Source organism: Agrilus planipennis, unplaced genomic scaffold (genome assembly GCF_000699045.2).
Source record: "Agrilus planipennis isolate EAB-ADULT unplaced genomic scaffold, Apla_2.0 scaffold52, whole genome shotgun sequence".
NCBI lineage: Eukaryota > Metazoa > Arthropoda > Insecta > Coleoptera > Buprestidae > Agrilus > Agrilus planipennis.
The window spans coordinates 1584820-1612431 of NW_020438883.1; the positions used below are offsets into that span (position 1 = coordinate 1584820).

A 27612-nucleotide genomic window follows, 5' to 3' on the forward strand; every position below is an offset into this window, starting at 1 on the left:
TTTCGTATGACCTTTAGTTTCAAATTAAAATTAGAGTACCTTAAAGAGATATTTTGCAGAAATATATCCAACATCAAAAGTCGGTAAAATCTCAAATTTTGTTACTGAAGAATCACATATTTTGTTACGAAGATGATCATTTTCATAGATTGTATCTCATTTTCTGACGTTGGATTCATGAGACACTCTTATTATTTGTTCTAACCACCCCATAAACACTTCCAATTTTGTAAACATAACCTTGTTAAATCAAACGGGCGATGTAACCTATAAAATTTAAAATAAGTAGAGATTTCCTAGGCTAATTAAAATGGATATTCAATTTTTAGCGGAAATAAAGGATCTCAAAGTAGTTTACAATGTCCTGAAATCAATTATATTTAAAGACGTGAGTCGAACACTTAACAAAATGTGAATATGTATATTGCCCTTTTTTAGTTTGTAGTGATGAGAATAATGGAAGAGGGCATGAAAATAACAGTAGACGATATGAAATGTGTGGAAACATCAGTTTACATTCCATCCAACATATTTTTCGTTTATAAAATCAAATGTGATGAAGACATAGTCTTTAAAATTAGCCATAAAGTTTTTACAGAATGTCTACATATTTTTGGTGATGATGGTAATCCTAGCATGAAAATGTCGTACAAAGGACCAGGATTTCCCTTATCGCTAGTGTAAGGATAATATAAAATAATTAAATTATGATTCAATCATCTAAAACTAGTTTAAAGCATCAAGAAGAAAATATTATTGTCGATTGTGAAATAAAAACAATGGATGTTGAAGATGAGTTCCCTGATGTAAATCTGGCAGAGGAATGCAATTTAAACAATGTTGTCTTAAATGCAGGACACTTTGTAGAAATTTTATCAAACATTGATCACAATTCAGATGAACTTGAACTATTCTTAAGTCCAGAGCCACCATACTTTAGGATTACAACTTATGGAGTTTTAGTAATGTAACTAAATATGTTTATTGTAATGTATAGATAATACTGTTTAATTTTAGGGTGAGACTCAAATTGATATTTCAAAGAATCCAGATATTATAATAGTCTTTAATTGCCAAACTGAGTCTGTATCAAAGTATTCGTTTAATAATATAAGGCAAATTTTTAAAGTACTAAATTATGCTAACAAAGTAAAGATATCTACAGGAAGAACAGGGTTGTTAGGGTTTCAACTTGTTATTTATGCTGATGATGAAAAAGTTATGTATGCTGATTATTATGTAACACCTCAATTTATAGATGAATAAATGTTTTATATTTTTTGTAAAATCGTGTAAACGTATTAATAATGAGATAAAAGTACTACTAATTTTCTTTAAAACGAGACTAATAGAAAAATATTAATCTAAGAATAATTTAATAACAATGATACACATTTATTTATCAGTCGAAACTTCTGGATCAGTTTTTAAGAACTCTAAGTATTTCTCTGCTGTCATCAGTGCCTTTAGTTCATTTGTATCATCCATTTCCACCTTAAAAAGCCAACCCTTATCATAGCATGACTTATTAATAAGAGAGGGATTGTCTTCAACTTGAGTGTTTTTTACAATCACTTTTCCTGATATGGGACTGTAAATTTCACTGGCAGCTTTTACACTTTCTAGTGCACCACATTCGTCTTTCTGTTTTAAAAGTGTGTCCTCATCAGGGAGTTGAGCATAAACGATGTCTCCCAAAGCGTTTTGAGCATAGTCAGATATTCCCACTGTGCCTATTTTATCTTGTACCATGACCCATTCATGTTTATCAGTAAACAACCGATTGGCTAGCAGTTGTGATATATCCTCTGCCTTTTTAGAAGAACTTGTAATTGTTCTAACAATTATGTTAGATAATATAATCCGTTGTAACATATTGATGTCCTTTACTTTTTTGAAACTTGCTTTAACCTCAAAATACTATTTGTCAACTATTGTGCTGTTTATATGATGAGAATGAATAAACGAAGAATTTTTTAATCAAATGGAACTTTTTGGTAGAATTGTTTAAGTCCGGTAGTGCCCAAACTTGTGCAAATAATGAGCACCAATGAAGTAAGAAAATTGTGGGGAGAAATCCCCAAAGAAGAAATTAATTTTGCCCCAGACGTGTCGGCAGATATAGAAATGGCAATGAATAACATAAGACCTCTGGAATATGACAATTGCACATTAACAAATAATTCTCAGAAAATTGAATATGTTAGGTAAACCAATTAATTCCTGTAAGACTATTGATTATAGATTGTTATTTTGGTCTACAACAAAACTACAATGACTTGGTTTTACTAGGACATTTTGAAATTTAAGGAAGTTATGGACTTATTGTTATTAACTTCCCATTAGGAAGTTATTGTAATTGGGTCGAAAAGTGAAATCGGAATTTTCATTATATTTCCACGTTTTAACATATTAGTAGCATGCTAGCCAATTTTTTTGATGATGTGTGTATGTACGTACGTACGTACGTACGTACGTACGTACGTATGTACGTACGTTCGTATGTCAGCATTTTTTTCGTTTTCGATATCTCAAGAACGGATTGAGATATCGCCCTCAACCAAAATTTTTTCGAAAGATATTATCATAATGAAGATCTGAAAGAAATTTGAACGAAATCGGTCAAGCCGTTTTTTTTTTATAAAAAAAAAAACGAATTAATTACAAACAATTTAATTAAAATACGTTCTAATCTAATCACAACAATGAAGTTACGGAATCAATAATAACGAAATATCATTATTCAAGACAGGGAATAACATATTATAATAACATATTATAATAAAAATTTGTTTATAACAAAATGAATTGTTATAAACAATCGATAAACAATAAAAAATAGTATTTACCAATTGACTGATGCAAGTACTCTATCAATTCGGTATTATCTAATGGGAAGTTAGTCGTATTAGCACCGGCCAAAGTGTGCTCAGACCAATTTTTTATATTTCCTTTTAAGCTTGGAGCCAACAGATCCCCTGGTGTCTTACGCTATTACACTACATAAATATATAAATGATATGTCTGATATGATAAGAGTTGCAGAATTAGCTATAGAATCAGATCTTATACCTCCTGAGGATGCTACTTCTCCCATTCCTGAGATGCCTGATATAGTAAGGAAACATACAAGGAATAATCTAAATTATATCCCCAAAGATTTTACGTAAATTAAGATAAACTTTTGAATTGAAAATATTTACTTATAATTGTTATTGCAGGGCATTTTCACTTGGTCAATGTGTGGAAGTGCCGGAATTAAGTAAGGCAGCAGTTAGACAATTGCTAAGCAAATGTGTAGCTACTTTATTTGCCCATATTGGATTTGAAAGTACCTTCTGATATTTTTTTTGTGTAATATTGTAGTAATAGTGAAAATTGCAGCCAGTCATCAGAGTGTATTGGATGTTTTGATTGATGTTGTTGATGCATTCTTTAAAAAGATTACTTTTCATTTAAAGTTAGCTGAAGAAGATGAAGAAAGGGATTCTTGTGGATTTCCAGTAAGTTTTAAATTAAGTTTGTAAACTGTTTATATTTTATAAAGTTGGTTATTTTAGCACACTATTGAAAGGGTTCTAACTGAACTTGGATTTGGTGGTATGAGAGGCTTGCATGACTATTATCAAACAAGAATTGTGAAATACATCACCATTCTTCAAAAACGCTGTGAAGAGCTTAATAAACATTACAAAACTTTGCTAATCCCAAAAAGTATTTCACCCGTAAATAAACTAAGCAAGTATGATGTTTTTTGTATAGCTTCTATTTTTCTGTTTTTTAAAACATTGAAATATTTCTAATGAAAAATTCTTTAGGTCAGTGAGAGTAAAAGTGGAAGAAGATGATGATGTTATAGAAATAGACAATCCACAGGTTCATTTTCCAAGTTTTGATGGTGAAATAGGATTGTCATCTTTGGAAACTGGATTTCAGTTACTTAGCAGTCTAGAAGCGGAAGCAAAGTGAGTTTATCTCATTTTAAAATAGTAATGGACTGTCTGTTCGATAGTGTGAACTGAAAAAAACAGTTCACGTTATCGATTTGTTTGTATTAACGAATGCTAAATTGTAATATTATAGGCATTTATAATAAACATTACATACAAATATAAAACAGTAATGGAATATCGTTATCGAGATTTTTGTTTGTTTTTAAAAGTTTTTTTGACTGGGGAAGTACCACATATATCGGGGATTTACAGCAATAACGCAACGTCTCTTTTTTTTAAGGTCAATAGACATTCGTTTTTATAAGCAAATATTTACTATATTCACGGTATACGGCGCCCTAGCATAAGTAATATTCTGTTCACGTTATGTGTAAATTCGATTCATAATTATCAGGGTTAAATTTTTATGCAAATTATTTTATTACAGTTTATAAAATTTAGAAGAAAATAGAGAAGCCTAGTATCCAGATTTCCTAAAAGAAGTGTTCCTGACCTAACATCCTAACAGCTTATTATAATTTTGTTACATTTCTATTTTTAATGATAAATAAACTTACTAAAATTAAGCGATCCTTTATTTTAAAACAAATTAATAAAAAGACCCGTCACATTCTGCATTAGACATTTCCTAAAATTAGTTTTTGAGAAATAATTTAAGAATATAAGCAAACTTTTTTTTGAATTAAACTTTTATTGTATTAAAAATTTGGTTGGTTTAGTAAATTTTAATTTTATAATTGTTCTGCACAGAAAAGAGAAATATGAGGATTTCGGCATAGTTTGTAACGTATTTCGTTAGTAAATTATTTTATCAAGTAATGATTAATAATATTCTGGTAAAGTAAAATATGTGCGTGTGTGACATTTAAAAAACTAAAAAAGTCTTATTTTATCAATGTTTTATCGGATTTACAAAGAATTGTTGAAAAAATATTGTGTGCATTATCGTGAAAGTGTTTTTAGGTTAGGAGGATTAAAAAATTTTGGTAAGTTTTCTAAATTCTAAGTAGTGATAAAATAAATGCATTAGGTCGATAGTTTTTTATTTGGATTCGTAGAGCTCTTTTACAGTAATACACTTTTGAAAATTTCATCAAAAATGATATGCCAAAATTTTAATAGATAAATACAGGGTGTCTTGTAAAACATATCTACAGTAATGACAACGTTAAGTGATTTTTTAATCTTTTACTTTTCTTAGTGCATTTATGTGTAGGCATTATCATTTTTTATGCAGTCACATTGAATGATAGACAATATATAAGTTGTAAAAGAGAGAGGAAACCTAGACAAACATATTTTTTAACGGTTTTTTAAACAATGATTTTTACTGTTTACTTTTATCCTTCCCTAAAGGTATAAAAGCGAAAACAGCGACTGAAAAAATGGCAAATTATAGATTATCAAGAAGCATAATTCCTCAATCTTATAATCTTTTCCTTTATCCAAATTTGGCAACTGGGAAATACAATGGAAAAATTGAAATTAAAGTAAACGTCCTAGAAAGAGTTAATGAAATAAAAATACACAGCAAAGGACTGACGATAACAAAAGCAACCCTCGATGATAAAAAAGTAAATATTGAAGAAGATCCAACACATGAATGTTTGGTTTTATCCTTCGAAAAGGAATCTCCTATTGAAAAAGGCTCAAAAGTTATAAATGTGGAATATTCGGGCAGTATGGTGAACAAAATTGTTGGGATTTACAAAAGCACCTATGTAGACGATAAGGGTCGAACAAGGTAAGTTAGAAACTATTGCTTAGGTATTGAAAGGTACCTAGTATAATACTTCATCATTAAACATCAAATACTTTCTATTTTTCTAAGTGCTTCCGAAATTTTTAGCAGACTTTCTTAATAAAATCAGAAGAATATTAAGCAGAAACAAAAACGTGACAAATTTTATAATAAACAAATAGTTGCTACTTTCTAAATAAAGCATTGAATTGAATTTGAAATTTGTATGTAAGCAGTCTATTGGCGTTCTTAAAAGATTTGATTAAATATTAATTGACTATTATATAAAGAAAATGTCATACAATTACAAAAAGGTACTTTTTACCTTGTAAAATCAAAATCATCCACAATTTACACAAAATACACATTTCACTATGAAAACCAAAATTTAACTGAAATATTCAATTGTTGCGTGGCAGGTATTTTTTGATTGGTTGTAACTAACGCGAATGGCTGCCGCTTCTATAACCAATCACGATAATGCATTTTTACGTTCATTCATAAAATTGTACGCAGATAATACTACAGAAAATTCCATTGACAATAATATATGTAAACAAACAAAATATATGGATTTGGTTTTATTTTAAAATAACTACTCAATATAAGTGTGCACGCACAATTAACGAGATTGTTCAACAGAAGATTTCATTACTAAAAACATATTTCACTAATTTCTAATTAATATTGTAATAATAACGTTTTTATTTACGTTACCACTAAAATCTGAGAAGTTTTAATTGTGTTTTATGATTATATAGGCGAAAAAATTTTATCTTCACTGACTGCCTTGTATATTATGTACCTGCATGGCAAATATTTTAATATTCTGTTGCAATTTTTATAACGATTATTAAGTAATAATTTAAATTTTTGGTCAGCAATTGCAATTTATTGCTAATAATGGCATAGTATATAATGAGTTAATCACCGTTAACATCATCATTGACAGCATAACAAGGTGTTAGAGCGTTTAATGTGTTCCACCTAAAGACACATTGTTATGCTGTACAAGAAGGCAAGTTTGGGTGTAACTCGTCTTCTTACAATGAATAGGTAATTACTTGCTGGTACCTGAGCTGACTTACTAAACGATATAGCGGGTCCCATACACATACAAGAATCCCTTCCCCGACAGGTAGGTCTGCAGACCTCGTCAGTCAGTGGTGTATCGACAGCAACTTCTTTCAGCAATTATTTTTTCATAAAACAAGTTGTAGGTTTCAAATTAGTTATCCCAAAAGCATTCCATGGTACCATTCGCACGTTGGGTTGCCTATAATAACGTATTTTTTTGGATAGATATTTAAGGAGCAAATTTATTTTTTATAAAAAAACATTACACATTTAAAGCTATTGTTTACTCAGAAGAAGAAGTATAACGGTTTTTTTCTTTTTGTCCTTTGGTACAAGACTTTCCCGAAGAATTCATTAATTAAGTCTCATCATAAGGTCGTCAGTCCTAAGACTGGTTGGACATACATCTCCACCATTTCCTATCCTGAGCGAATCTTCGCATTTCCCTAAAACTAGAACAGCCCACATCCTTAACTATTTGCGAACAGTAATATAATCTAGGTCTACCTCTACCCCTCCTAACTCCTGTTTCTGCCTCTAATATGTCTCTGACTAGACCTTCATGCCTGAGAAGGTGTCCTACCAACCTATCTCGCCTATTTTTTATTGACTTCCATAGAGTCCTCTGTTCTCCTATTCTTTCCAATACCTCTTCATTTCTAACCTTTTCTACCCACGATATCCTCATCATCCGCCTATAACACCACATTTCGAACGCTTCTAACCTTTTGTTTTCCGCCGCGCCCACTGTCCATGTTTCGCACCCGTATAATGCCGCGCTCCAAACATAAGTAATTAATAATTAAGTTTACTTATGTGAAAAAAACTTCAGGGTTTTTTTCTATAAGTAAAACATTTACTTCGTTCTATAATATTAAGCAGAATTTCATGTTAATGTTAGCGGTTGTAAAGCCTTGTGGTGTGGTCATTCGCACCGCCGCTGATGTTGGACCGTTTCTTGGTAAGTGAAGGCTCGTTTCGGTTTGAACTTTGATTCAAACAAGTCAACAGTCGTTCAGTAGCTCACTAGACGTTACTATCGACGACTTTAAGTCACACAAGCGCAGTCCAAACGTCGCTATGAATTAGTATTATGACGGTGAACAGTTCTTCCGCGTCCCAGGGGTCGTCGGCGCTCCCCCGACCAACCCCCATTAAACGGCGCAAAACAGCCCCCAAAAGAACCGCCTTTTCCATTCTTCTAAGTTGCTGTATTTTTTTGTTTATACTTTGCGCGTGCCTTGTAGCAGCTCTAGTGCTTATTGGCAAGCACTTGTCCAAGAATCCCGATGTTTACCATGCGCTGGGGATGACTACTTCCACGAGTGCATCCAAGGGGAGGAACATTCTGGGAAACAGTGGACGGGGTGCTGACGGGAGTCCTCGTTTACTAAGGCTCCCCCGGGATGTTGTACCGATTCATTACGACCTCTACTTGTACCCCAGTGTTATTAGCAACGGGTTCAGGGGGCGAGTTAACATTACCCTTACAATTATTAAAACTAGGAGTGATATTGTGTTACATAGTAAGAATTTAAGTATTCATTCGGCCGATTTAGTGTACTATAATCGGTCGAAAGCCATCGCGGTTCAAAATATAAGAGAGGACGACGAAGACGAGGTAATTTATGTGGTTCCCCGAATGAGACTTGTTCCTGGAATGTACTTTTTGAACATTGCATTCAGTGGTAATACCCTCAACAAAACCATAGGTTTATACAACAGTGTCTATTATGATAAGGAAACGAAGCAGAAAAGGTAAGAATTATAAGAGGCACCTAATGGTAATTTTATCCAAATTGCCTAGGATAACGAATGTTATATATATAAAACATAAATAACAAAATAAATATAGGTACATAAAACGTAATACATGCTCATTTAATACTAACAGCAAAAGTTAAGGATAGTTTTAAAAAACGAATTCCAATTTCAAATCGTATTCTAAATGGTTGTAGTCAATCGTTACTGTCAACAGTTATGGTCGATTGAATCGTTGAATCACAAGCGATTTTTCAGTAAGATACTTTGGTTTGATATATCCAAAAATTACTTAATTAATACAGAATAGATAAGGCATAAGCACACGCAAATAATAAAACATCTCCCCAACTAATATGATCGGGCAAGTAGGTACCAAATATTTCGGGGACTAACAGTAATAGCGAAATACCAATTTTTAAGGTCAAGAAATTGGTTTTCATAGCAGAAAGTTTAATTTAATTGATTAGTAAAAGATTCAAGAAAATATTTTCATCTGAAAACCGAATCAATTTCATTGAAACATTTACTAATTGTAGTGTTTAGTTTAATTATTATAGTAAGATTCAATAGTTTACAACTTCAACAATCAACAGTTTAAATATTTCAATATCTTTTAAGAAATTCAATTTTATATTTTTAAAGGTTTTGCCGCATAATTTAATAAATACCTAATTGTTATCGTTATTTTAATTGTTGTATTGGTAGTATTACAATATACAATTATGTAATTTGTATATGTATAAATACAATAATTTAATTAAATACCTAATTGTTATCGTTATTTTAATTGTTGTATTGGTAGTATTACAATATACAATTATGTAATTTGTATATGTATAAATACAATAATTTACACGTTACTCATGTGTGTAGAACATCTGCTAGCTAGTAGAACCTTAATTTAAATTCGTTTGTTTAACATATCATTTGAAACTTGCGTTAAACAAATAAACAATTGTTTAATGTCACTTTCTTAATGCCACAAAACGTGTTTGTTTTTGTTAATTGATTTCTAAGTACGATAATTTTATTTTCTGTACTAGAAGAGAATTAAAAAAAATAGATACGAGTAGCATTGATAGCTTGCGAATTGTGATGAATTTTGTACGGTTTCTCGGTATCTAAAATTAAACAACTTTTTTAGTTTAACTTTTTTGAAAGCTGTAAAAAAAAAATTAAATCAATCTGCATAAAAACATACCTGCAAAGGTAGTATTTTTGTATTGCATTGAGTTAGAAACTTCAATTGTTTGTAGGATTATGAGAATATAAACTTTATTATTTACCATTTGTATTTTAATGTAAAATGTTCTAAGTTATTAACAAACACAGTTTCATATTAAAATACAAATACTTTTATCGTTAAAAAGTAACATTTGATTCAATACATTAAAATTTTAAAACAATAAATTTTGATATGAGTATATACATTACAGAAATTTAATGGATTTTTAAGTGTATTTTCCATTATTTATCATTTCTGTGTGATAATATAAGTTTAATATACTTTCTATATTAATTTCATTGATAATTCAAGTTGTTTGACACAGTGATGTTAATATGTGTGCGGCTTTCCCCCCCCCCCCTTCACCTGCTATATCACGAAATTGATTATATGGTTCAACTGATATAACGCTGTTTTTTTTTTCTAATTTCTAATAANCGACTTCTTAAAGTTCTATGAACTCGAACGTAGAATTAATGATATTTTGTACTTTTTCTTGAAGCCATAAAACGAGAATAAATAATTATTAGTTCTTCGTTTGAATAATAAAAAATGACACCACACGCAACTAAAATATGTAACGTTTTTACTTTCTCTCTACTTCTCGCATCGCTACATCGTATTTGATGTAAACGTAGGAGTTTCAATGTAAGGAAAAAGAAAGTTACCAAGTACAAATAAATAAATTAAAATCCAATTTTCTGTCTTTTTATTAATTATAGATATATACATATATACCTGCGTATGTCGCAGGCAAGTCGAATAAATCACTACTTTCAATTCAATATGTTAAGAATGCTTCCAAATCTTAGGTTTTACTTGTAAAGGAGGATTTACCACTGGAGTTTGACACATGCTAATAGATTTTTTACAACAAAATATTTGCCATTCATTGGTATTTAATTGGGCAATTGGGTGGGATTGAAGGAAATGGTAGGAATACTATAGAAGGAAGTGGAGATAGGAAATATATATTTATTATAAATCAAGTGGCTAAAGAGAGAGTAATGATGGGAAGGTTTATATAAATATAAATTAATATAAAGCATATTTATTCAATCATTTTATTGGAACAATTGTTATAGCTACATATAGTGTTTTATCCGAACATCTTCATCTACGGCAACAATTAGAAAAGAATAATGGCCGACCATAACAACAATGCGACAACAATTGCGAATTGTAATGGCCGACAGCAGCAACAATACCGTAACCATGGAGACGTAGCAATGGCCGAGCAATAGTAATATTAGGTAAACAAATTTATCCATAGCTTGCAAAAACTGAAATGAGAGCGAGTCCACTACCTAAACGAATGCATTTTATATTTATTTTTTTTTTTTTACTTGCCGGAGTACTTTCGTTTTCATCAAAGCATGACAGACAGGTTGAGTCAATAGCTAAACATTTTTACCCATTGTACTGAATCTCAATGACACATAAACGAAATATTTAATTAGTTATAATACATATACATGCCGTATGTTATTATTCCACTCTGGCGCTCAACCAAGACTTAAGTAAAAGTGAAGAAAAGAAAATAGATACTATTATATGGCGTTTATGCAAAACTTACGGAAAAAGTAAATAATAGACCTACCTACATATGTAATAGACAACGTCAATTATTGCAAAAAATAGACGTATACAGAGAAAATGAAAATGGAAAATTAGCTAAATATTAAAGCGATATTTACAATTTATCCCTCTAGCACGTCGTTTCGTAAGCGAAAATAATAAAAGATACAATATTTTAGTTAATATTATAAATTAAATTGTAATAATTAAGAAACTTGAAATAACTTTTAAAAAACCATGTCAAAATTGAGATTATTACAAGTTACCTAATAAATTCTACTATTTCTATTGCAAATTCGGTCATTTACAATCGAAAATTGTAATTTTTGCTTTGCCGTAAAAATTTATTTATCTCCGTCTTGGATGATATTGCTTTTTTTATGAAAACTAACAAAATATCTGGTAATTTAATATAGTGGACTGTGGGTTATCTATAAATTACGTAACGCTAACTGGGGAGATGGAGGAGTCCGGGTTGGACGTTATGTCTGGTGGAAAGGGGTCCGTATTCGCGTTACGTAAGTGAGGGGAGAGTGGTCAAAAATTTAAAAATTTTGCGTTACGTGAAATATATATGGAAAGCCTTCCCGAAGCATTTGCCAATAAAATATGTAAAACTATTGAAGCAGAACAAAAACGAATTAAACGGTCGTATCTTTTGATTGCGTTGACGTAGAAGTTTCATTTTTTCACAGCTCGAAGAGATTGCAAACATGAATGTTTGATATTAATTTGAATTTGATACTTCTACGCGTTCTTGAGAAAAAGGGACTTGACGTATAGACAGACGGACAACGAGGTGATTCAATAAGGAATCCTTTGGTCCATTTGAAGTATAGAACCTTAAAAACGTGTAATTTCGTGCTAAACTATTTTTAAATTGTTGATAAAATATTAAATAGATTGACGGAGTGACGCATCATGTGGAAAAGTTAAAAATTATTATACAATTTATTGTCTATTTTGTGATCTGTCACAATTACTTAGCAATCAATAATATGCTAGTTGATAACAAAATCCATAAACTAAAGGCGAGTTGTGGAGTTGTTTGACTGCACTATAACTTTTTATTTTGTAAGCTAAATCATTATTTTGTAAATTGAAGCGTATGTAATGTTTTTGTATTGTGTTGAAATTCGCAAACCATTTATAATACGCGGGTAATTGTATATTATGCATGTACGTATGTATCAGGCTATGTCAATAATGTTTGTCCAGTTAAAAAGCGGTGTTAACCATTTATGCAACAAAAGCCTGTTCATGCGAAGTGTTGAAATCCAATTTAATAAACATTGTTATTTGATTGATCACTTTTTGATGGTTATCGGTTTTTAGGGCACACGGTTTTCACCTGGTGTTCACACCTAAACAAAAGTCTTTCGTATAGGTAGGAAATTACCTGTAGTAAAGAATACATATAGGTACCTACCTACTTCATTTACTTATTCAAAAAAAATATCACTAAATATTCAAAATTACATTTTCTTTCGAAGTTACCTGATTACAACAAATACACAAATTTAACACGTATTTACATATAGTTGAGACGTACAAAATTGGCATAGTTCGCAATAAAACTGTCGCATTTACTTTCTTCTTTCAACTTACTAACTAGACCAGAGCGGTTTCTAATAGGGAATACCATAAACACAAAAAAGAGATGTCAGATAGCAATTGCAGCGGACACTATTAAAAAAAAGGAATAACATTACACCAGTAGATGTGTAACAGAAGGAGATGCAGACAAGGAAAATTTGAGGATGTTGCTAGCATAGGACTAAAAAAAATTCATCTTCAGGAATTTGGGAAAGCTAGACGCTTGTTTAAAGATATAATTCCAACCAGGTAGTTTTAAAGCCAACCCTGATCTTTTGCGTACCTAAGCAACCTGCAACAACTGCACCGCTTATTATTATTCGGTTATCTCTTTTTACTTTGCGTGTACTGCTCTTGAAGCATTTCCTAACTTAACAAGGGCGTGTTCAAAACGCTGCAAATGACTACAGCCTTAAGGGGGAACAAGAAAGTGGATACGTCCATTCTCATAGATAATTTATTGAGAACTTTCCCAATTTTGATCGTCGTTTTTTCTAAAACTGTAATTAGAAAGTAACTGCTTATCACCCCGGGCGGCGGCACACAGGAGTAGTGGTCGCCGCCAATTCTAGGCACGCCACTGGTCTGTGGAGTGCGGATCAGTTAAATTAAATTTAGCAAGTGTATTTTTTCATTTAATTTGTAATAGCTCAACTATTTACCAGTTATCTGACCTTTTTACGCCGTCTAATATGAGATTTATCTTTTACGCGATAATTGACTATTGCGTATTGTTAAATGTATAAAATATTCAAGGAATTCCGCGAAACGATTGCAGCATGTTTACAGAAAATTCCAATGCATGCATGCTTTGATAGATAGGTTTGTAAATAACTGAATTTGCGATAAGGAAAACTGAAAAGTTATGAGAGAATAAATGGAATTTATGTCTTTTGTTAGAAAATGATGATTATTAGGCGGATAGTTCGGTTTATTAGGAAATATATAGGCACGACAACAGTTAGGAGATGTGTTATAAAAATAAGACAATTTGGAAATTCGAAAAGCCGCTTCGGTTGGAGAATTATTCCAAATTTTACTTTTATTTTTTTTTAATAAGATTAAATGTCAATATAAACATCATAGTATGATATTAGTTTAACTTTTTAATCTTATTAAATGTCAATATAAACATCATACTATGATGCTTTTATTTTTTTTTAATAAGATTAAATGTCAATATAAACATCATAGTATGATATTAGTTTAACTTTTAGCACCAATTGTAATGACTGAATGCATTAGTTCCAATGACCTGTAGCAACCTGTGTGTCATTAGATTCTTTTAAAACAACTTGCGAATTAAGAAATATTTCTGCTATCTAGTCTGAAAATCGATTCGATATTCATAACAAATAGATACGCATAATGGATATACATTAACCTCACGATTCAAGGTTTATAATGTCTTAATTGGTTGTTGCAACACCGACATCCATATATAAATAAATCACGATTTTTCAACAAAAGGTTGCAGTGCATGGCCAGAAAAATTTGCCGGTCAGCAGATCGACTTTCACCGCAACTTAAACCTTTTCCTCGCGATTTACCGTTAAATAACGTTTTAAAAATCAGTAACAGATACAATGCAATACAACTGCTTCCATTAACAATAAGCAAATGAATGCATTGTGTAAACTCTTTGTAGCGAATTTCAAGGTATCCAGATTTTTTTTTCGTTATAAAGATAGGGGACGAAAAGTTAGAAGAAGTGGCTGATTTTAAGTATCTAGGAAGTCAGATAAGTCAGGACGGAAAGATTAGTAGGGATATAAAGCAGAGGATAGAGCAGGGTCGAGTCGCCTTCAATAAAAAGAAGTCACTTCTATGCTCGCGAACGATTAATTTGGAAATTCGAAAAAAATTGTTAAAGGTGCATGTTTAGAGCGCGACGCTGTACGGGTGCAAAACATGGACGATAGACGCGACGGAAAAGAAAAGGTTAGAAGCGTTCCAAATGTGACGTTACCGGCGAATGATGAGGATATCGTGGATAGAGAAGGTTAGAAATGAAGAGATATTAGAAAGAATAAGAGAACAGATGAATCTATGGAAGCCAATAAGAAATAGGCGAGACAGGTTGGTAGGACGCTTTCTCAAGCATGAAGGTCTAGTCAGAGATATATTAGAGGCAGAAACGGGAGTTACGAGGGGTAGAGGTAGACCTAGATTAGATTACTGTTCGCAAACAGTTAAAGATGTGTGGGATGTTCTAGTTTTAGGGAAATGCGAAGATTAGCTCAGGATAGGGAAGAGTGTAGATGCGTGTCCAACCAGTCTTAGGACTGACGACCTTATGATGATGATGATAGGCAGTTTTCGTAAGAGTCAGACAATCCACTTACATGAAACCTGAGTGCATGATAATATGAGTACGTTAAATGTTTTGTTCAATTTGTTTTGTTTGGAGCTCCACTTTCTTTTGGCCCCGATGGCGATCGTCACCGAATCATCCGGGTCAGAGTCCTATCGTAAATGCTCCTACAGTAACTACTCCCAAAAATTGATCATTTTGGGTAACCCAATCGTATTATGTTCTACTTGTTTCCATTTATTTTCACATTCTTTGCTAATTTAGTGTTGCGTATAGGATTAATGTTTTGTAACGGCTGCCGATTTAAACCACTAATTAGTTAAGCACTTTCGTGCAATGAATATTTAATTAGTGCATTAATTATTTAATCAAAAAACACTCACGCTTGCAAAGCAACCTGTATCCCGCATTCTTACCAGCTATTGAACGTTCGCAGTTACATAATCTCGTAATAACTGTTGCTCATAATTCTGTAGTAACGACTGTTAAATGGAAACAACAGAATTACTGCATTGATTATTGTTTAAAAAAAATGATTCTCTTAAGGATAAATTCACTAATGCGTCAGATCCTGATGTACATCTTTATCGTTATAAAATTATATTATTGATTCATTCGTTATGGATATGATAGTCAGTAATTCCAATGAAGATGGTCAAAAGCAATAAGTCAGTCTCGCTGACTGAAGGTTCTACCCTGTGAAATAAACCCTGGAGATGAACAACAAGAAATTTTGACCATGATAAGAAAGGCTTTTGTAAATAATAATCAAATTTCTAAGGAAATTTTTCATTTAACTAATACGGCCGCGAAAATCTAAAAGTTAAGTGAAAGATTCGTAGAATTCGTTTGCCTCAAGCGATCTTAAAAGTTGCAAGCCTCTTTCACCTAGAAATCTTTGTAAATTATAAGTATTATGCATAGTTTTTTGTAAAGCGGCGCGGAGACTTCAACGATGCGTGAAGAGTGAAACGTTACTGAAAGCTGCAAAAAATTACTTAAATGTTCTTAAAAAAATTACATAATAAATAACGAAGAAAAAAGATGTTGACAGATAGACAGACGGACAACTAAGTGATCTTATAAAGGTTCTTTTTTTCCTTTTAAGGCACGGAACCCTAAACTCAAATTGACTGCCATTTTTACCTACATGTTTCTTTTCGTTAATTTTTTTTCTTTTTGTATTTAGGGGCAAATCTAATCCGATTTTTCTCATTCAACATTTTTAACACTACTACTAGTCTCTTGATGAGAGGGAAAATTTCTGTCATTTCCTCTCCTTCCCTTGGATTCGCCACTGTATACAGAGCGTTTAATCTGTGTCCATAGACTTTATTTTTTATTAATTGATAATCAAGAAATCTTTAGGTAATGGAAAATAGTAAAATTTAAAATGACATGTGGTTTAAGACGTGTGCTCATCTACGTACGAATGTAATATACCGAATCGCAAATTATATATCGGTTGATGGGTTAAGAGAGCTGCTGTTGTGCATGACTATTCGTAAATAAAAGGCAGGAAAAGGAAATATTAAGGCTCATTTTGCCGCATTAGAACATGAAGAAAGCGAAAGTCGATTCGCTTTGCGACTTCGATTTTATATTATTATTATTATACACTCCACAGACCAACTAATTATTCTACCGCGATAGAGAAAAAATTAATGAAATGTTCATTAAATAATAATAGACATAATGTCCACAAGAAAAGGAGCAAAGGTCGAACATTTTACAATAATAACGCAATTTGCTTTAACTAATAACATTACTCCCTTTCGTGTGTTAAAGTATCTGAAAATGTGATAGTCAAAGTGAGAATAAAATTATGAAATTTGCCGTACGAAAACGCAAACTTCTATTACAAATTGTAATGATAGACAGTAATTATAAACTATTTTAAGGAAACTGCTAAAAAAACACCTTGCAAACACTTGGTCTCAAAGAAAATAAATAACTTTGAGATCGGCTTTTATTCGTTTTGGATCACAAACTTACAGACGTATCGCACATACCTGCAGAATCGGTTTTAATGTGTGAAATATGGACTTTACCAACTTAGTTTACACGTTAACATGTTCTAAGTTGTTAAAATGGAAAAAATATTGAAGAAATCGGCATCGCAATATCTGGGGTTTATTTAGATTAGCGTGGTGATTCCCATTTTGGGTAAGAATTGAGAATTGAGATACGCCCAGTATCAGCGTCGAACCCACTACTTCACTTTTATCTAAGAAGTTAACAAGACCCCGTAGAACCCTTTGCTACGGGCGGGATCTATCTAATATCTACCAGGCTTAGCAGGCGTTGTAGTGAACAACCTTCACCCTAGCATGCTGGGATAACCACTGCCATTACAAGTCTAAGACCCACCGGGCAGACAGGAAGAATTCCCACCTGCACCTCCGCGCATCCCGGAGTACTAATTTTTATCACTGGTTGGATGTTCATAGAACAATATCTTCTTCCAATCGGATTGCTTGCACTTCAACGATGACAAGTCATGTTGGTCGTGATTAGGGTTGCCACCCGTACTTTATTATAAAGTATTGTACTCTATTTCGACTGTGCGTACGTTATACTTTACAAGACACATAAAGTACGCAAAAATACTTTATGTAAAGGCCTTAAGTAAACATCGTAATTTTGTAAGCGATTATTCGAAATTCAGAGTATTTTTACATCAATAGTATTGCACAGAAAAATGGCAAGCCATATTTACCGAACAACCTGATTTCCCAAATCTGTTCAAAGTAGTGTCACTTTTGCTGTCCGTTCCGGCCACTTCAGCATTTACAGAAAGAGTATTGTCTGTTAGTTTTAGTTTACTTAAATCTTTGTTTGCCATGTTTAGAGGCTATTAATGTATTTAAGAGCGACAGCAATTTGTTACTGGCTGCTAGGTATAACAAAAAATATGTTTTTAGAAACAAAAAATAAAATACTTTATTTTTATGCTGAGTACTTTTTTTTTACCCTTTTAGTCGAGAAATACTTTATGTAAAGCCCAAGAAAGGTGGCAACCCTAGTCGTAATTCTCATTACCTTGCATTTTCTCCATTACGGCTCCTTTGGGCAAAGATTGAGAATTGAGAAACACTCAACCAGTCCAATGCTACCAGTTTTATCTAAGAAGTAGGTAAAACCCTTTAGAATCTTGTGGTATAGATGGGACCTATCTAATATCTACCAGGCTTAGCAGGCGTCGAAGTGAAAAACCTTTACCCTAGCATGCGGGGTTAACAACTACTTATGCAATCTACCAGTGGCGTAAGCAGGAAGAATTCCCACCTGTACGCAGTGATCAGTGAACCCCTACCACACATTTTTACTAACGATAAGGCTCCGGCCTTTTCCTACTTTAAGTGGGATCCGTTGAGATTATTAACTATACCATATGGGATAATTTTTGTCGACGCAGAGAAAGTACAACTCAGGAATTACGCGCGGAAATCGAAATCCTTAACAAATTCAGACTGGCAACTACAACAGGCTCAAAATTCTCTAGGTTCTGTATCTAAACTAAAGGTGTTTGCAAAATAACAATCAAGAATTGTCTCTTTAATAACAGACTTGATTAAAAAGTTTGCAAACTAAGTAAATAATTTGCATATTATCTGTTTTATTTATCGGAATTTATCGGTAACATATGTCATAAAACCATTACATTCGAGACACGTTGTACATAAAATATGTATTTACATAGGGAAAACTTTCATCGTTACGATCAAAAAGTCGAGTGGTACGTATTTATTTTTCATTTTCTCTTTTGTGCGAGAAACGTCGTCCATGGAATCGTCATGAGAGACGATATCGTTTCTTTGTAAATTATATTCTTCCTCGTTTTGCAACCAAAGACAAAAAGTTGCCTCTTACTTTTTATGACGAGGCAAAGCAAACGAAGTTTTTCTTTAAGACCTGTTCGAAGTAACTGTTTCGTAGCACAGTTTGTGTTTACAACACCATTTAAATATTTTCGCGTACTGCCGATTTAACAGAATATGCGTCACTTACGGGAGACGATAATTAACAATTTTAATCTTAAAAAGATTTATTTTTCGATACAAGGTAAAAAAGTTAAATGGAATTTATGTCACAGTTGATGTTGAAGAGCTGATGAGGAGATGCCTTTCATAATAATTTAAGAATTCTTTCAAATAAAAAAAAATGATAAAATTGCACTTTAGGCACTTCCTATCTTAAAATGAATTAAAAACTCAAAGAATTGCAATAAGTTGTCAAGAATATGCTTTCAGACTTATGTTTAAGATTTTTACCTATATATGAGTACCAGACAAGGAACTATAAATTGTAAGAACACGGTAGTGTGAACCAAATACGACTGGGGAAGTCCCAAATATACATTTGAGTAATGGTGCAACTGCAACAACGAAATATACAGTTTTAATATAAAAAAATCAAGAATGGGAGAAAAACCACTTGTTATAGTAAATTCACAATGAATTAATTAAAAAGCTGATAATTAGTTCAGCGATTAAGTCATTTTCAAAGATTATGGTAAAAATGATACAATCGACAAAACAATTGTTAAGAGTTCTATTCTCCGTTCATCCCCTACTCAAAGCCAAAGGGAATTAAAAGTTTTTTATTATTTAAAAAAAAGCTTGTTTGGCTTGCATTACACGTTCACAGCTACTTATAAAGGTGGGTACACTATGAAAAAGTACCATTGTATCTGTAATAAACTGTTTATGTTTACCTTAGACGTTCGATAACCGGCAGTGTTTACATTCTCCATCGATGTAGATTCACCATACAATTCCACATTGCATTTAGTTTACACTCTAAAACGCCGCACTTATTTATGTGTTTAAAATTAAAAAACGGACTGAATGATAACTATATCAATACTTAGCCCTACCTCGGGTTACTTCCTTCTTCTTTGGTAATTACTTTGGCGAGTAGTTCGCTAATTTGAATTGTTGTTCAGCTCAAAATATCAAAGTATTCTTTGACGTAAATTTAGGGGCACACAAACCTGATAATATGGACAGAGCTTCGTTATATAATGGTATCATTCACTATAGACTGAGTTTTCAAAACACCACCCCTGATGGTGTAAAATGAGAGTTTGCAATATAAACGAAGTCGTGTACAAGAGCTAGTATATAATATGTATATTACAGTAATGATTTTTATTCTATTGTTTAAAATACAACGTGTCTCCATTCCGAATTACCTTGGAACATATTAATAAATAATGGATTCAGTTGAATCCAACGTTTGGAATTCTGACTGTAGAACAATGATATTGACTCAAAACTCAAATTGTGCTTTTTAAGAGACCACAAAAATTTTATGCGTCAGAAATACCATTTGATATCATTAATCAATTTCTGTTCCACTTGACAGCAGATTTATACGGTATTAATATATTTGAATAATTTATTGCTAACTTGAAAGAAAAAATTAAATTAAATTCGGTTACTGGAACAGGTGAAGTGTATCGTTCAGTGTCTATTGGCCTTATTTTGGATGAATATCTAAGCACTCTTTGACGATTGCTTACCTTGACAAAACCTAAATACTCGATTGTAATTTATTTCGAAATGTACATTTTATAATATATTTACACACTTTACATTTTTGGGACAAGTGAATTTGTTGGAATAATGTAGAAACTGTGTTAGTAGGTATATATTAGTTTGCGAAATATTGAGTTATAAAACATTTATAGAAATAATTGAATTGCAAGGAGATATTTTTTGATTTTTTTTTCTATTTTGCTGCCTTGGCTCGATGACGCCCCCTGCTATTTTTTTTAGAAATCCACTAATTTTCTGATTTAATAATACAGGAATTCAAATAAACACAACAATATATGTATCCACGTCGAATGTCTAAACCAGCATTTAAGAAGACGTAAAGATTTTCATATTTTATTATCTGTGTTTGCGGTGACTTTATCTTCTGGGGCATTAGTTGAATAATGGGTCAGAACAGTAGCGGACCTGAGCAAAAGTGGAACTAAAAATTAAAGAATTTTATTTTTGGCACCCATTTGTAAGAATACTCTGATGGAATGACCTAACTTGGCTTGACTAGAGTGGAATCTAAGTATACTTAAAAACTTTCTATCGAAAATCAAAAGTAGAAATATGTATTTTGCATTTTCTGGAATCATATTTCAAAGACATCACAATTCTGACATCTATCGATCTCGACAACAACAGGGTGACCCATGAAAGGGTTTCATTTGTTGATTTCAAGATTTGGAACTCTAAAAATTGACACCGTTTGACTATAGAAATGCTCACGCTGTTTTATTTGGAAACACTTCTTATACTGTCGTCCGTGAAATCATTTACACATAGACGAACGGGACACACACTTTAATGTCTATGTTAAACCGCGAAGTGTATCTGAATATAATATCTTCTCTAGGAAATTGCTAAATAATATTGTACTTGAACTGATTGAATTGCTTCCTAACGTTTCGCTGCTACGAATAATGAGCTTTTTCAAAGGTCCAAATCCATCTCCGATCGATGCTGGATTTGGACAGCTAAGTAGCAGAATATTTTCTGTACAATTTTTTGATGTTTTATCCTGTTTAAAATTTCTTTTCGTACAATATCTTTCCTTTTATAGATCAATTGCTACCACCAAGTTTGAACCAACATATGCCAGACAGGCATTTCCCTGTTTTGATGAGCCAAACATGAAGGCGACATATACATTTCATGTACTGAAACCTCGTTCAGATCCATCATACATTGCCCTATCTAACATGCCTGTCGAGGTAAGTAATCTTCTAGTGTTTCGTAACAGGTATGATAACAAAATAGTAAAAAATTCTCCGCGAGTTTCACAAAGAGAAATTATTTTATGACCTGTTATGGCACTATCAATTGTTAGAAACCACATATAAACTTAATAATTTCTTTAAGCGGAACCCGCCCAAACGTTTTATTATTTTTATTATCACACGCATGTATCATTAAAATGTTACAAAAGAGTATTATTTTTTTATTTGGAAATGCTGTTTTTTTAAACAGGGGTTCGACAAAATCTCATTAAATTTCACACAGTGTGGGAGGTCCAATATTAAAAAAAAAAACACCTCACGCAATCACTCCTTCATCATTCGTAAGATATCCAATAGAATAAATAGAACATCTACATACGTAATACAATTAAGGGAAGTATATTAATTACGTGAGGTCTAAAGGGGAAGGAGGGGCCCCGGCAAAATCTCACCATGGTAAGGGGGGATCCAAATTTTTATAAATACACCACTTAATTAATAGACGTCCCCTGTCGTTGATAAGAACTTTCAACTAATCGCAAAATTGTTTCATTTACCAAAACATCATCAGAAACAAATTAGACAAAGGTTCATTAAAGAATTAATTAGGTACATACTTATAAATATTGATATTACACATACACTTGTATAATACAACAATTAAATTTAAATGTTTTAAATATTTTCATCATTTTCTAAAACCAAAGGTACTAATTGACGAGTGAAATATCTCACAAGAATTTACATTTAAGGATAATGAGGATAATGTGTCCAAATGGCACACTTTTGTTTAGAAAAGTTATACCATTTGTGTGTAGCTTAAGCAAATAGAAATTATTCTTCAAACTACCGTAAGTGTTTACGTAAAAGTCAATAGTCCATCATAAGGCTTTCGCTTCGATCGGTTATGGTATAAGGGGAATTACTCGTTAATTTTTCATATATACAGGATGTTACCACCACAGTGTATTTTTTTCTGGAACAACTTTATAGGTTTACAAACTGTGTAGGTATAAGAATTAAAGTGATCATTAACGTTGTCTATTTTTTGCTTCTATAGATTTCTTCTTGAAACTACAAGGCTTTTTTTGCAGATGCATGTCCTTTTGTAGTTATTTAAAATAGTAGTATGAAAGTGGAATACTTTCTAAAATTGCTAATAACTTTGAAATGTAATGAGATTGCAGTTTTTATCACTTTAAGATGAAATAGTAATATACATATTTACTGATATTAAAACAAATATTTTTTAAGTATTTCGTCTGTGAATCGTTACATTTGATGAATGAATTTTGTTCTTTTTTGCCTTTATATAGATTGATTATGTAGGATTTCGTCTAAATACCCTAACATATTTTCTTATAATTTAGAGTGAAGAAGAAGTTGAAGATGGCATTTTAGTTAACTTTAAAGAGAGCGTTAAAATGTCTACATATCTGGCTAGTATTATTGTGTGCGATTTTAATTATACAGAAACTACTTTTGGCAGTGAAAACAAACCCTTGAGGGTGTATGCGACTCCTGCCCAAATAGGAAAAACCGAATTTGCAAAATGGGTTGCAAAAGGAGTGATCGAATATTTTACCGATTACTTTAATATTCCTTATCCTTTACCAAAGCTTGGTAAGACAGTAGTTTTAATTGCATTACGTGTATTTATAATTTTTCACAGACTAATATACTTTGGCAGATATGATAGCAATTCCAGACTTTGTTTCTGGAGCTATGGAACACTGGGGACTTGTAACGTATAGGGAAACAGCCCTCTTGTACGATAATACTACCAGTTCTACAATCAACAAGCAACGGGTTGCCACTGTAGTAGCGCATGAATTGACCCATAGCTGGTTTGGAAATTTGGGTAGAGATTATCCTGTATTTTCATTAAGAAAGTTTAATTGAACTTTGAAATTTTTAGTTACAACAGATTGGTGGAATGACCTTTGGTTAAATGAAGGATTCGCGTCATATATCGAATACAAAGGTGTTAACGCTGTCTTACCAGAATGGCAAATGGTAAGAAATAATTTGTTTTTGTATTTTTTTTTTAATTAATCAATTACTGCTTTTTCTAGTTGACCCAATTCCTGATCATGGATTTACATCCCGTATTATCAACTGACGCGAAGTTGAGTTCTCATCCCATAATCCAGACTGTTAATACTCCAGATGAAATTACCGCTATATTCGATAGCATCAGTTACAATAAGGTAAAATTTAAACAATTTCGTTGGTTAACATTTTGAATCAATTTTCAGCTATTTCTAAACATTTTAACAATTGTTCAATTTCTTCAATCTTTAAGTATTTTTATACATTTCCGTCAATATATTTAAGGTTTCTGAGAATTACTTTTTTGAAAGTTTTAGTCAATTTTAATCAATTTGTAAAGAATTTTTAATAGATTTGACGAATCTTAATTCGTTTTGAACTACTCTGCAAATTTTCAATCAATTTCTAATAATTTTTGGTCATTTGTAATTGCGGTTTGTATTTCTCGTAGGGCGCCTCAGTACTTCGTATGTTGGAAGACACGGTGGGTCAAGAGAAATTTCGTAAAGGAATTACCAACTTTTTGAACGCCCACAAGTGGGGTACTGCAGTGTCCCAAGACCTATGGAATCAACTCCAAGAAATTGTGGGTGATTCTCTAAACATTACATCATTCATGGACAGTTGGACAGTTCAAATGGGTTATCCCATCGTTACCGTAAAAGTAAAAGACGATAATTATATTCTTACACAAAAGAGATTCTTAACAGACCCAGATGCAGTATCTGATACTTCGTCACCTTATGGGTACAAATGGTCAATTCCTATCACATACATTACTAGCGAAGAGTCTGCTCCTAAAAGGGTGTGGTTTAATCATACAAATGAAAACAGTAAGTGAATATTTTCTGTTATTGTGTGTAATGCTGTATTATCTTGAGTACAGATTGTTCGTATCCTTTTAAATATATATTTCTTGGTACTTTCTCTCTTATAAACAGGTATCTACCACAACTTATTGTTCTTTATTGTTTTGCACGTATTTAGTTACAATTCCAATTCCTTCGGGCGCAACTTGGGTCAAGTTCAATTACAACCAAGTGGGTTATTATCGAATTAATTACAACCGTGACCTTTGGGACAGTTTAACAAGAAACTTTAATTCATTAACTGTGGCTGATCAAACTCATCTACTGGAGGAATCTTTTAGCATAGCTGAAGCCAATTTGTTAGACTATTCTATTCCTTTAAATTTAACAAAACAATTACAATCAGAAACCGAATATATACCGTGGACCGTGGCTTCTAAAAAGTTGCGCATGTTGAAAACTTATTTGACAGATTCTCTTCAGTATTCCAAATTTTTGGTAAGCTAACAATTTTTTTAAATTAAAATGTAAATTATGTAAATCGTAAGTCTACCTAATAAAGAGTGTTTTGAAAATGTTTTAAAAAAATAGTTATAAAATATTAGATCACTTTTTACTTTTAATGGAATAATTAGTGATAAAATATTCACCAAAATAATATAGTCTTTACTTAATGGATTTGACAAATATCTGAACTTTTTAGGAGTATGCAGTTGATATTGTAACCCCAGCTTACAGAAAACTAACTTGGAATGAAAGTTCATCAGATACCCATTTGGAAAAGTAAATTATATTTACTGATCATTACGGTATTCGGTATACAGTAAAGCGTACGAAATATTTTTTTTTAGGAGAGCGCGAGCAACTATACTTTCTCTTGCTTGTGCAATGGGACATACAGGGTGTTTAGCTGAAGCAAAAAAGCGTTTTCAAGAGTGGCTTGCTAATTCAACAGAAGTAAATTTGTCTCAAGACTTAAAAAGTACTATATATAATTATGGTAAGTCTTATATATCCGTTCTTATTTTGTATTTTCTATTTATTTATTTTTACCAAGGTATCGAATCTGCAACCGCCGAAGAATGGGAAAAAATGTTCCAAATTTTTGCAAACGAACTGGATGCTGGAGAAAAACTGAGATTAATGAGCGGTTTAGCATCTATTAAAGAAACGTGGCTATTAAAAAAGTAAGAAAGATTTTTAGATTACAAGTTGGATTACAGTTTCTAAATTAAAAGCACATTTGTAGAAATATGGACAAATATGAACAGTAAGAATTTGTTTCGATATTTCGTTACACTACTAAATTTTTAATTAAATTAATCTTTTGTTCCTTAAATTTGTTGAAGAATTGTCCAAATATTTAATTGAGTATATATGCTATTTACGATCTTGTTTTTAATTTAAGAGGATTCGATATTTGGGCGCAATGACCCGTGTCTAAGATTGATAACATCGATCAAATAGTTTAACTAACATTTCTCTAATTGCTATCGTTGGCATTCTTAGATAACTTAGCAAAGAATTTTACGCCTTTGCTACGTTTCCTTAGGCTGCCAGCAACAGCAGCTGACGAAACATAGGATGCTTCCCCATAGGAGGAAAACCAATTGTGGATTACGGCCATCAAGCCTAAATATTGAGCCCTCATTAGAGAATGCCGACTTTGAGCCTTTTTATTAGCTTTGATTAATTATCATAAATATAAATCATTAATCAAAATCGTATTCAAATGTTTTCATTATATATAACATGTTAATAAATAGCAGATGGTTGTGACGTAACAAAAAATAAAATAAAAATCATTGTACTCTTTTTAGACTTTTAGTCTTGGCTGAGGACGAGACTTATGTGAGAAGTCAAGATTATTTTACTTTATTAAGTTACATATCAAGTAATTCTGTAGGTACAGCGTTGGTGTGGGATTATGTAAGGTACGTTAATTTCTTATCTAAATAGTATAAAATAGTTACTTTGTAATCTTTTTATTTTTTCTTTTAGAGAAAATTGGGAGGCGTTAGCTAATAGGTTTACATTAAACAACAGGTACCTCGGAACTCTGATCCCCAGTATAACTAATACTTTTTCAACAACAACAAAACTTAATGAGGTAAAAAGTAATTGTGTATTATATTTTAAACATGTAGTCATCTAGTTTTTAATGTATAGTGCTGTACATACTTATAGCAACTTATTAATTATTGTTTTTTAACGTTTATAGTGTTAATAGCAGTTAAAAAACTAAAAAACACCGTGTTATAGTATTTCTGAGTCGGCAAAAGACTACTTACATATATTCTGTTTTTATTAAAATAATGATTTTCTTCTGCAATTATTTGGTTATGCTAGAATACTTCTTATAATGAAAAATGAATTTTAGATGCGAACGTTTTTCGAGCAGCATCCAAACGCCGGTGCAGGGGCACGTTATCGTACTCAAGCTCTAGAAACTGTTCAAAATAACATTAAGTGGTTAGAAAGAAACAAGGAAACTGTAGAAAAATGGTTGGGAAATTATCAGAAGACGCAGTCATAATAAACTGCGAAAATTTAAAGGCTGTCTTTATGAAATGTACACTTATTTTATTTAAAATATCTAATAAAAAACTTTTATAAAAAAACTCGTATCATTTTTGTTTTTCTTAGAAAAAAAGGCGGTTTTTCATTTATTCAATTTCTGTTCCACTTGACAGCAGATTTATACGGTATTAATATATTTGAATAATTTATTGCTAAC

The 27612-nt window shown here is 31.9% G+C and overlaps 4 protein-coding genes across 8 annotated transcripts; 3 read left to right on the top strand and 1 right to left on the bottom strand.

The window, feature by feature from the left end:
- The first annotated feature begins 159 nt into the window (after positions 1–159).
- Positions 160–1321, top strand: LOC108734658 (cell cycle checkpoint protein RAD1-like). 3 transcript variants are annotated; one of them, XM_018466297.1, is made up of 4 exons: positions 206–388; positions 439–680; positions 731–962; positions 1018–1321. In XM_018466297.1, exons 1-4 carry the CDS (start codon positions 311–313, stop codon positions 1264–1266), a joined length of 801 nt encoding a protein of 266 aa, XP_018321799.1. In that variant the 5' UTR covers positions 206–310; the 3' UTR covers positions 1267–1321. The 3 variants fall into 3 exon arrangements, with proteins under 3 accessions (XP_018321801.1, XP_018321799.1, XP_018321800.1); XM_018466298.1 differs by having other exon boundaries at positions 731–967; positions 1018–1154; XM_018466299.1 differs by lacking the exon at positions 1018–1321 and having other exon boundaries at positions 160–388; positions 738–876.
- A 38-nt stretch (positions 1322–1359) lies between these two features.
- LOC108734659 (glycine cleavage system H protein-like) lies at positions 1360–1890 on the bottom strand. Its single transcript, XM_018466300.1, has one exon. The coding sequence runs from the start codon at positions 1873–1875 to the stop codon at positions 1396–1398; it is 480 nt and encodes a 159-aa protein (XP_018321802.1). The 5' UTR covers positions 1876–1890; the 3' UTR covers positions 1360–1395.
- Positions 1891–1916: 26 nt separating this feature from the next.
- On the top strand, positions 1917–4519 carry LOC108734657. 2 transcript variants are annotated; one of them, XM_025981591.1, is made up of 7 exons: positions 1919–2207; positions 2960–3166; positions 3222–3331; positions 3385–3503; positions 3561–3742; positions 3819–3965; positions 4381–4519. In XM_025981591.1, the coding sequence occupies exons 1-7, from the start codon at positions 2041–2043 to the stop codon at positions 4385–4387; spliced, it is 939 nt and encodes a 312-aa protein (XP_025837376.1). In that variant the 5' UTR covers positions 1919–2040; the 3' UTR covers positions 4388–4519. The 2 variants fall into 2 exon arrangements, with proteins under 2 accessions (XP_018321798.1, XP_025837376.1); XM_018466296.2 differs by lacking the exon at positions 4381–4519 and having other exon boundaries at positions 1917–2207; positions 3561–3738; positions 3819–3897.
- A 113-nt stretch (positions 4520–4632) lies between these two features.
- LOC108734653 (glutamyl aminopeptidase) lies at positions 4633–27496 on the top strand. Of its 2 annotated transcripts, XM_018466288.2 has the most exons (15): positions 4633–4939; positions 5310–5697; positions 21858–22008; positions 23385–23637; positions 23705–23875; positions 23933–24030; positions 24090–24224; positions 24518–24899; positions 25054–25373; positions 25579–25658; positions 25727–25875; positions 25933–26062; positions 26696–26809; positions 26877–26985; positions 27256–27496. In XM_018466288.2, the coding sequence occupies exons 1-15, from the start codon at positions 4849–4851 to the stop codon at positions 27409–27411; spliced, it is 2727 nt and encodes a 908-aa protein (XP_018321790.1). In that variant the 5' UTR covers positions 4633–4848; the 3' UTR covers positions 27412–27496. The 2 variants fall into 2 exon arrangements, with proteins under 2 accessions (XP_018321790.1, XP_018321789.1); XM_018466287.1 differs by lacking the exons at positions 4633–4939; positions 5310–5697 and adding an exon at positions 7763–8529.
- Positions 27497–27612: the final 116 nt, after the last annotated feature.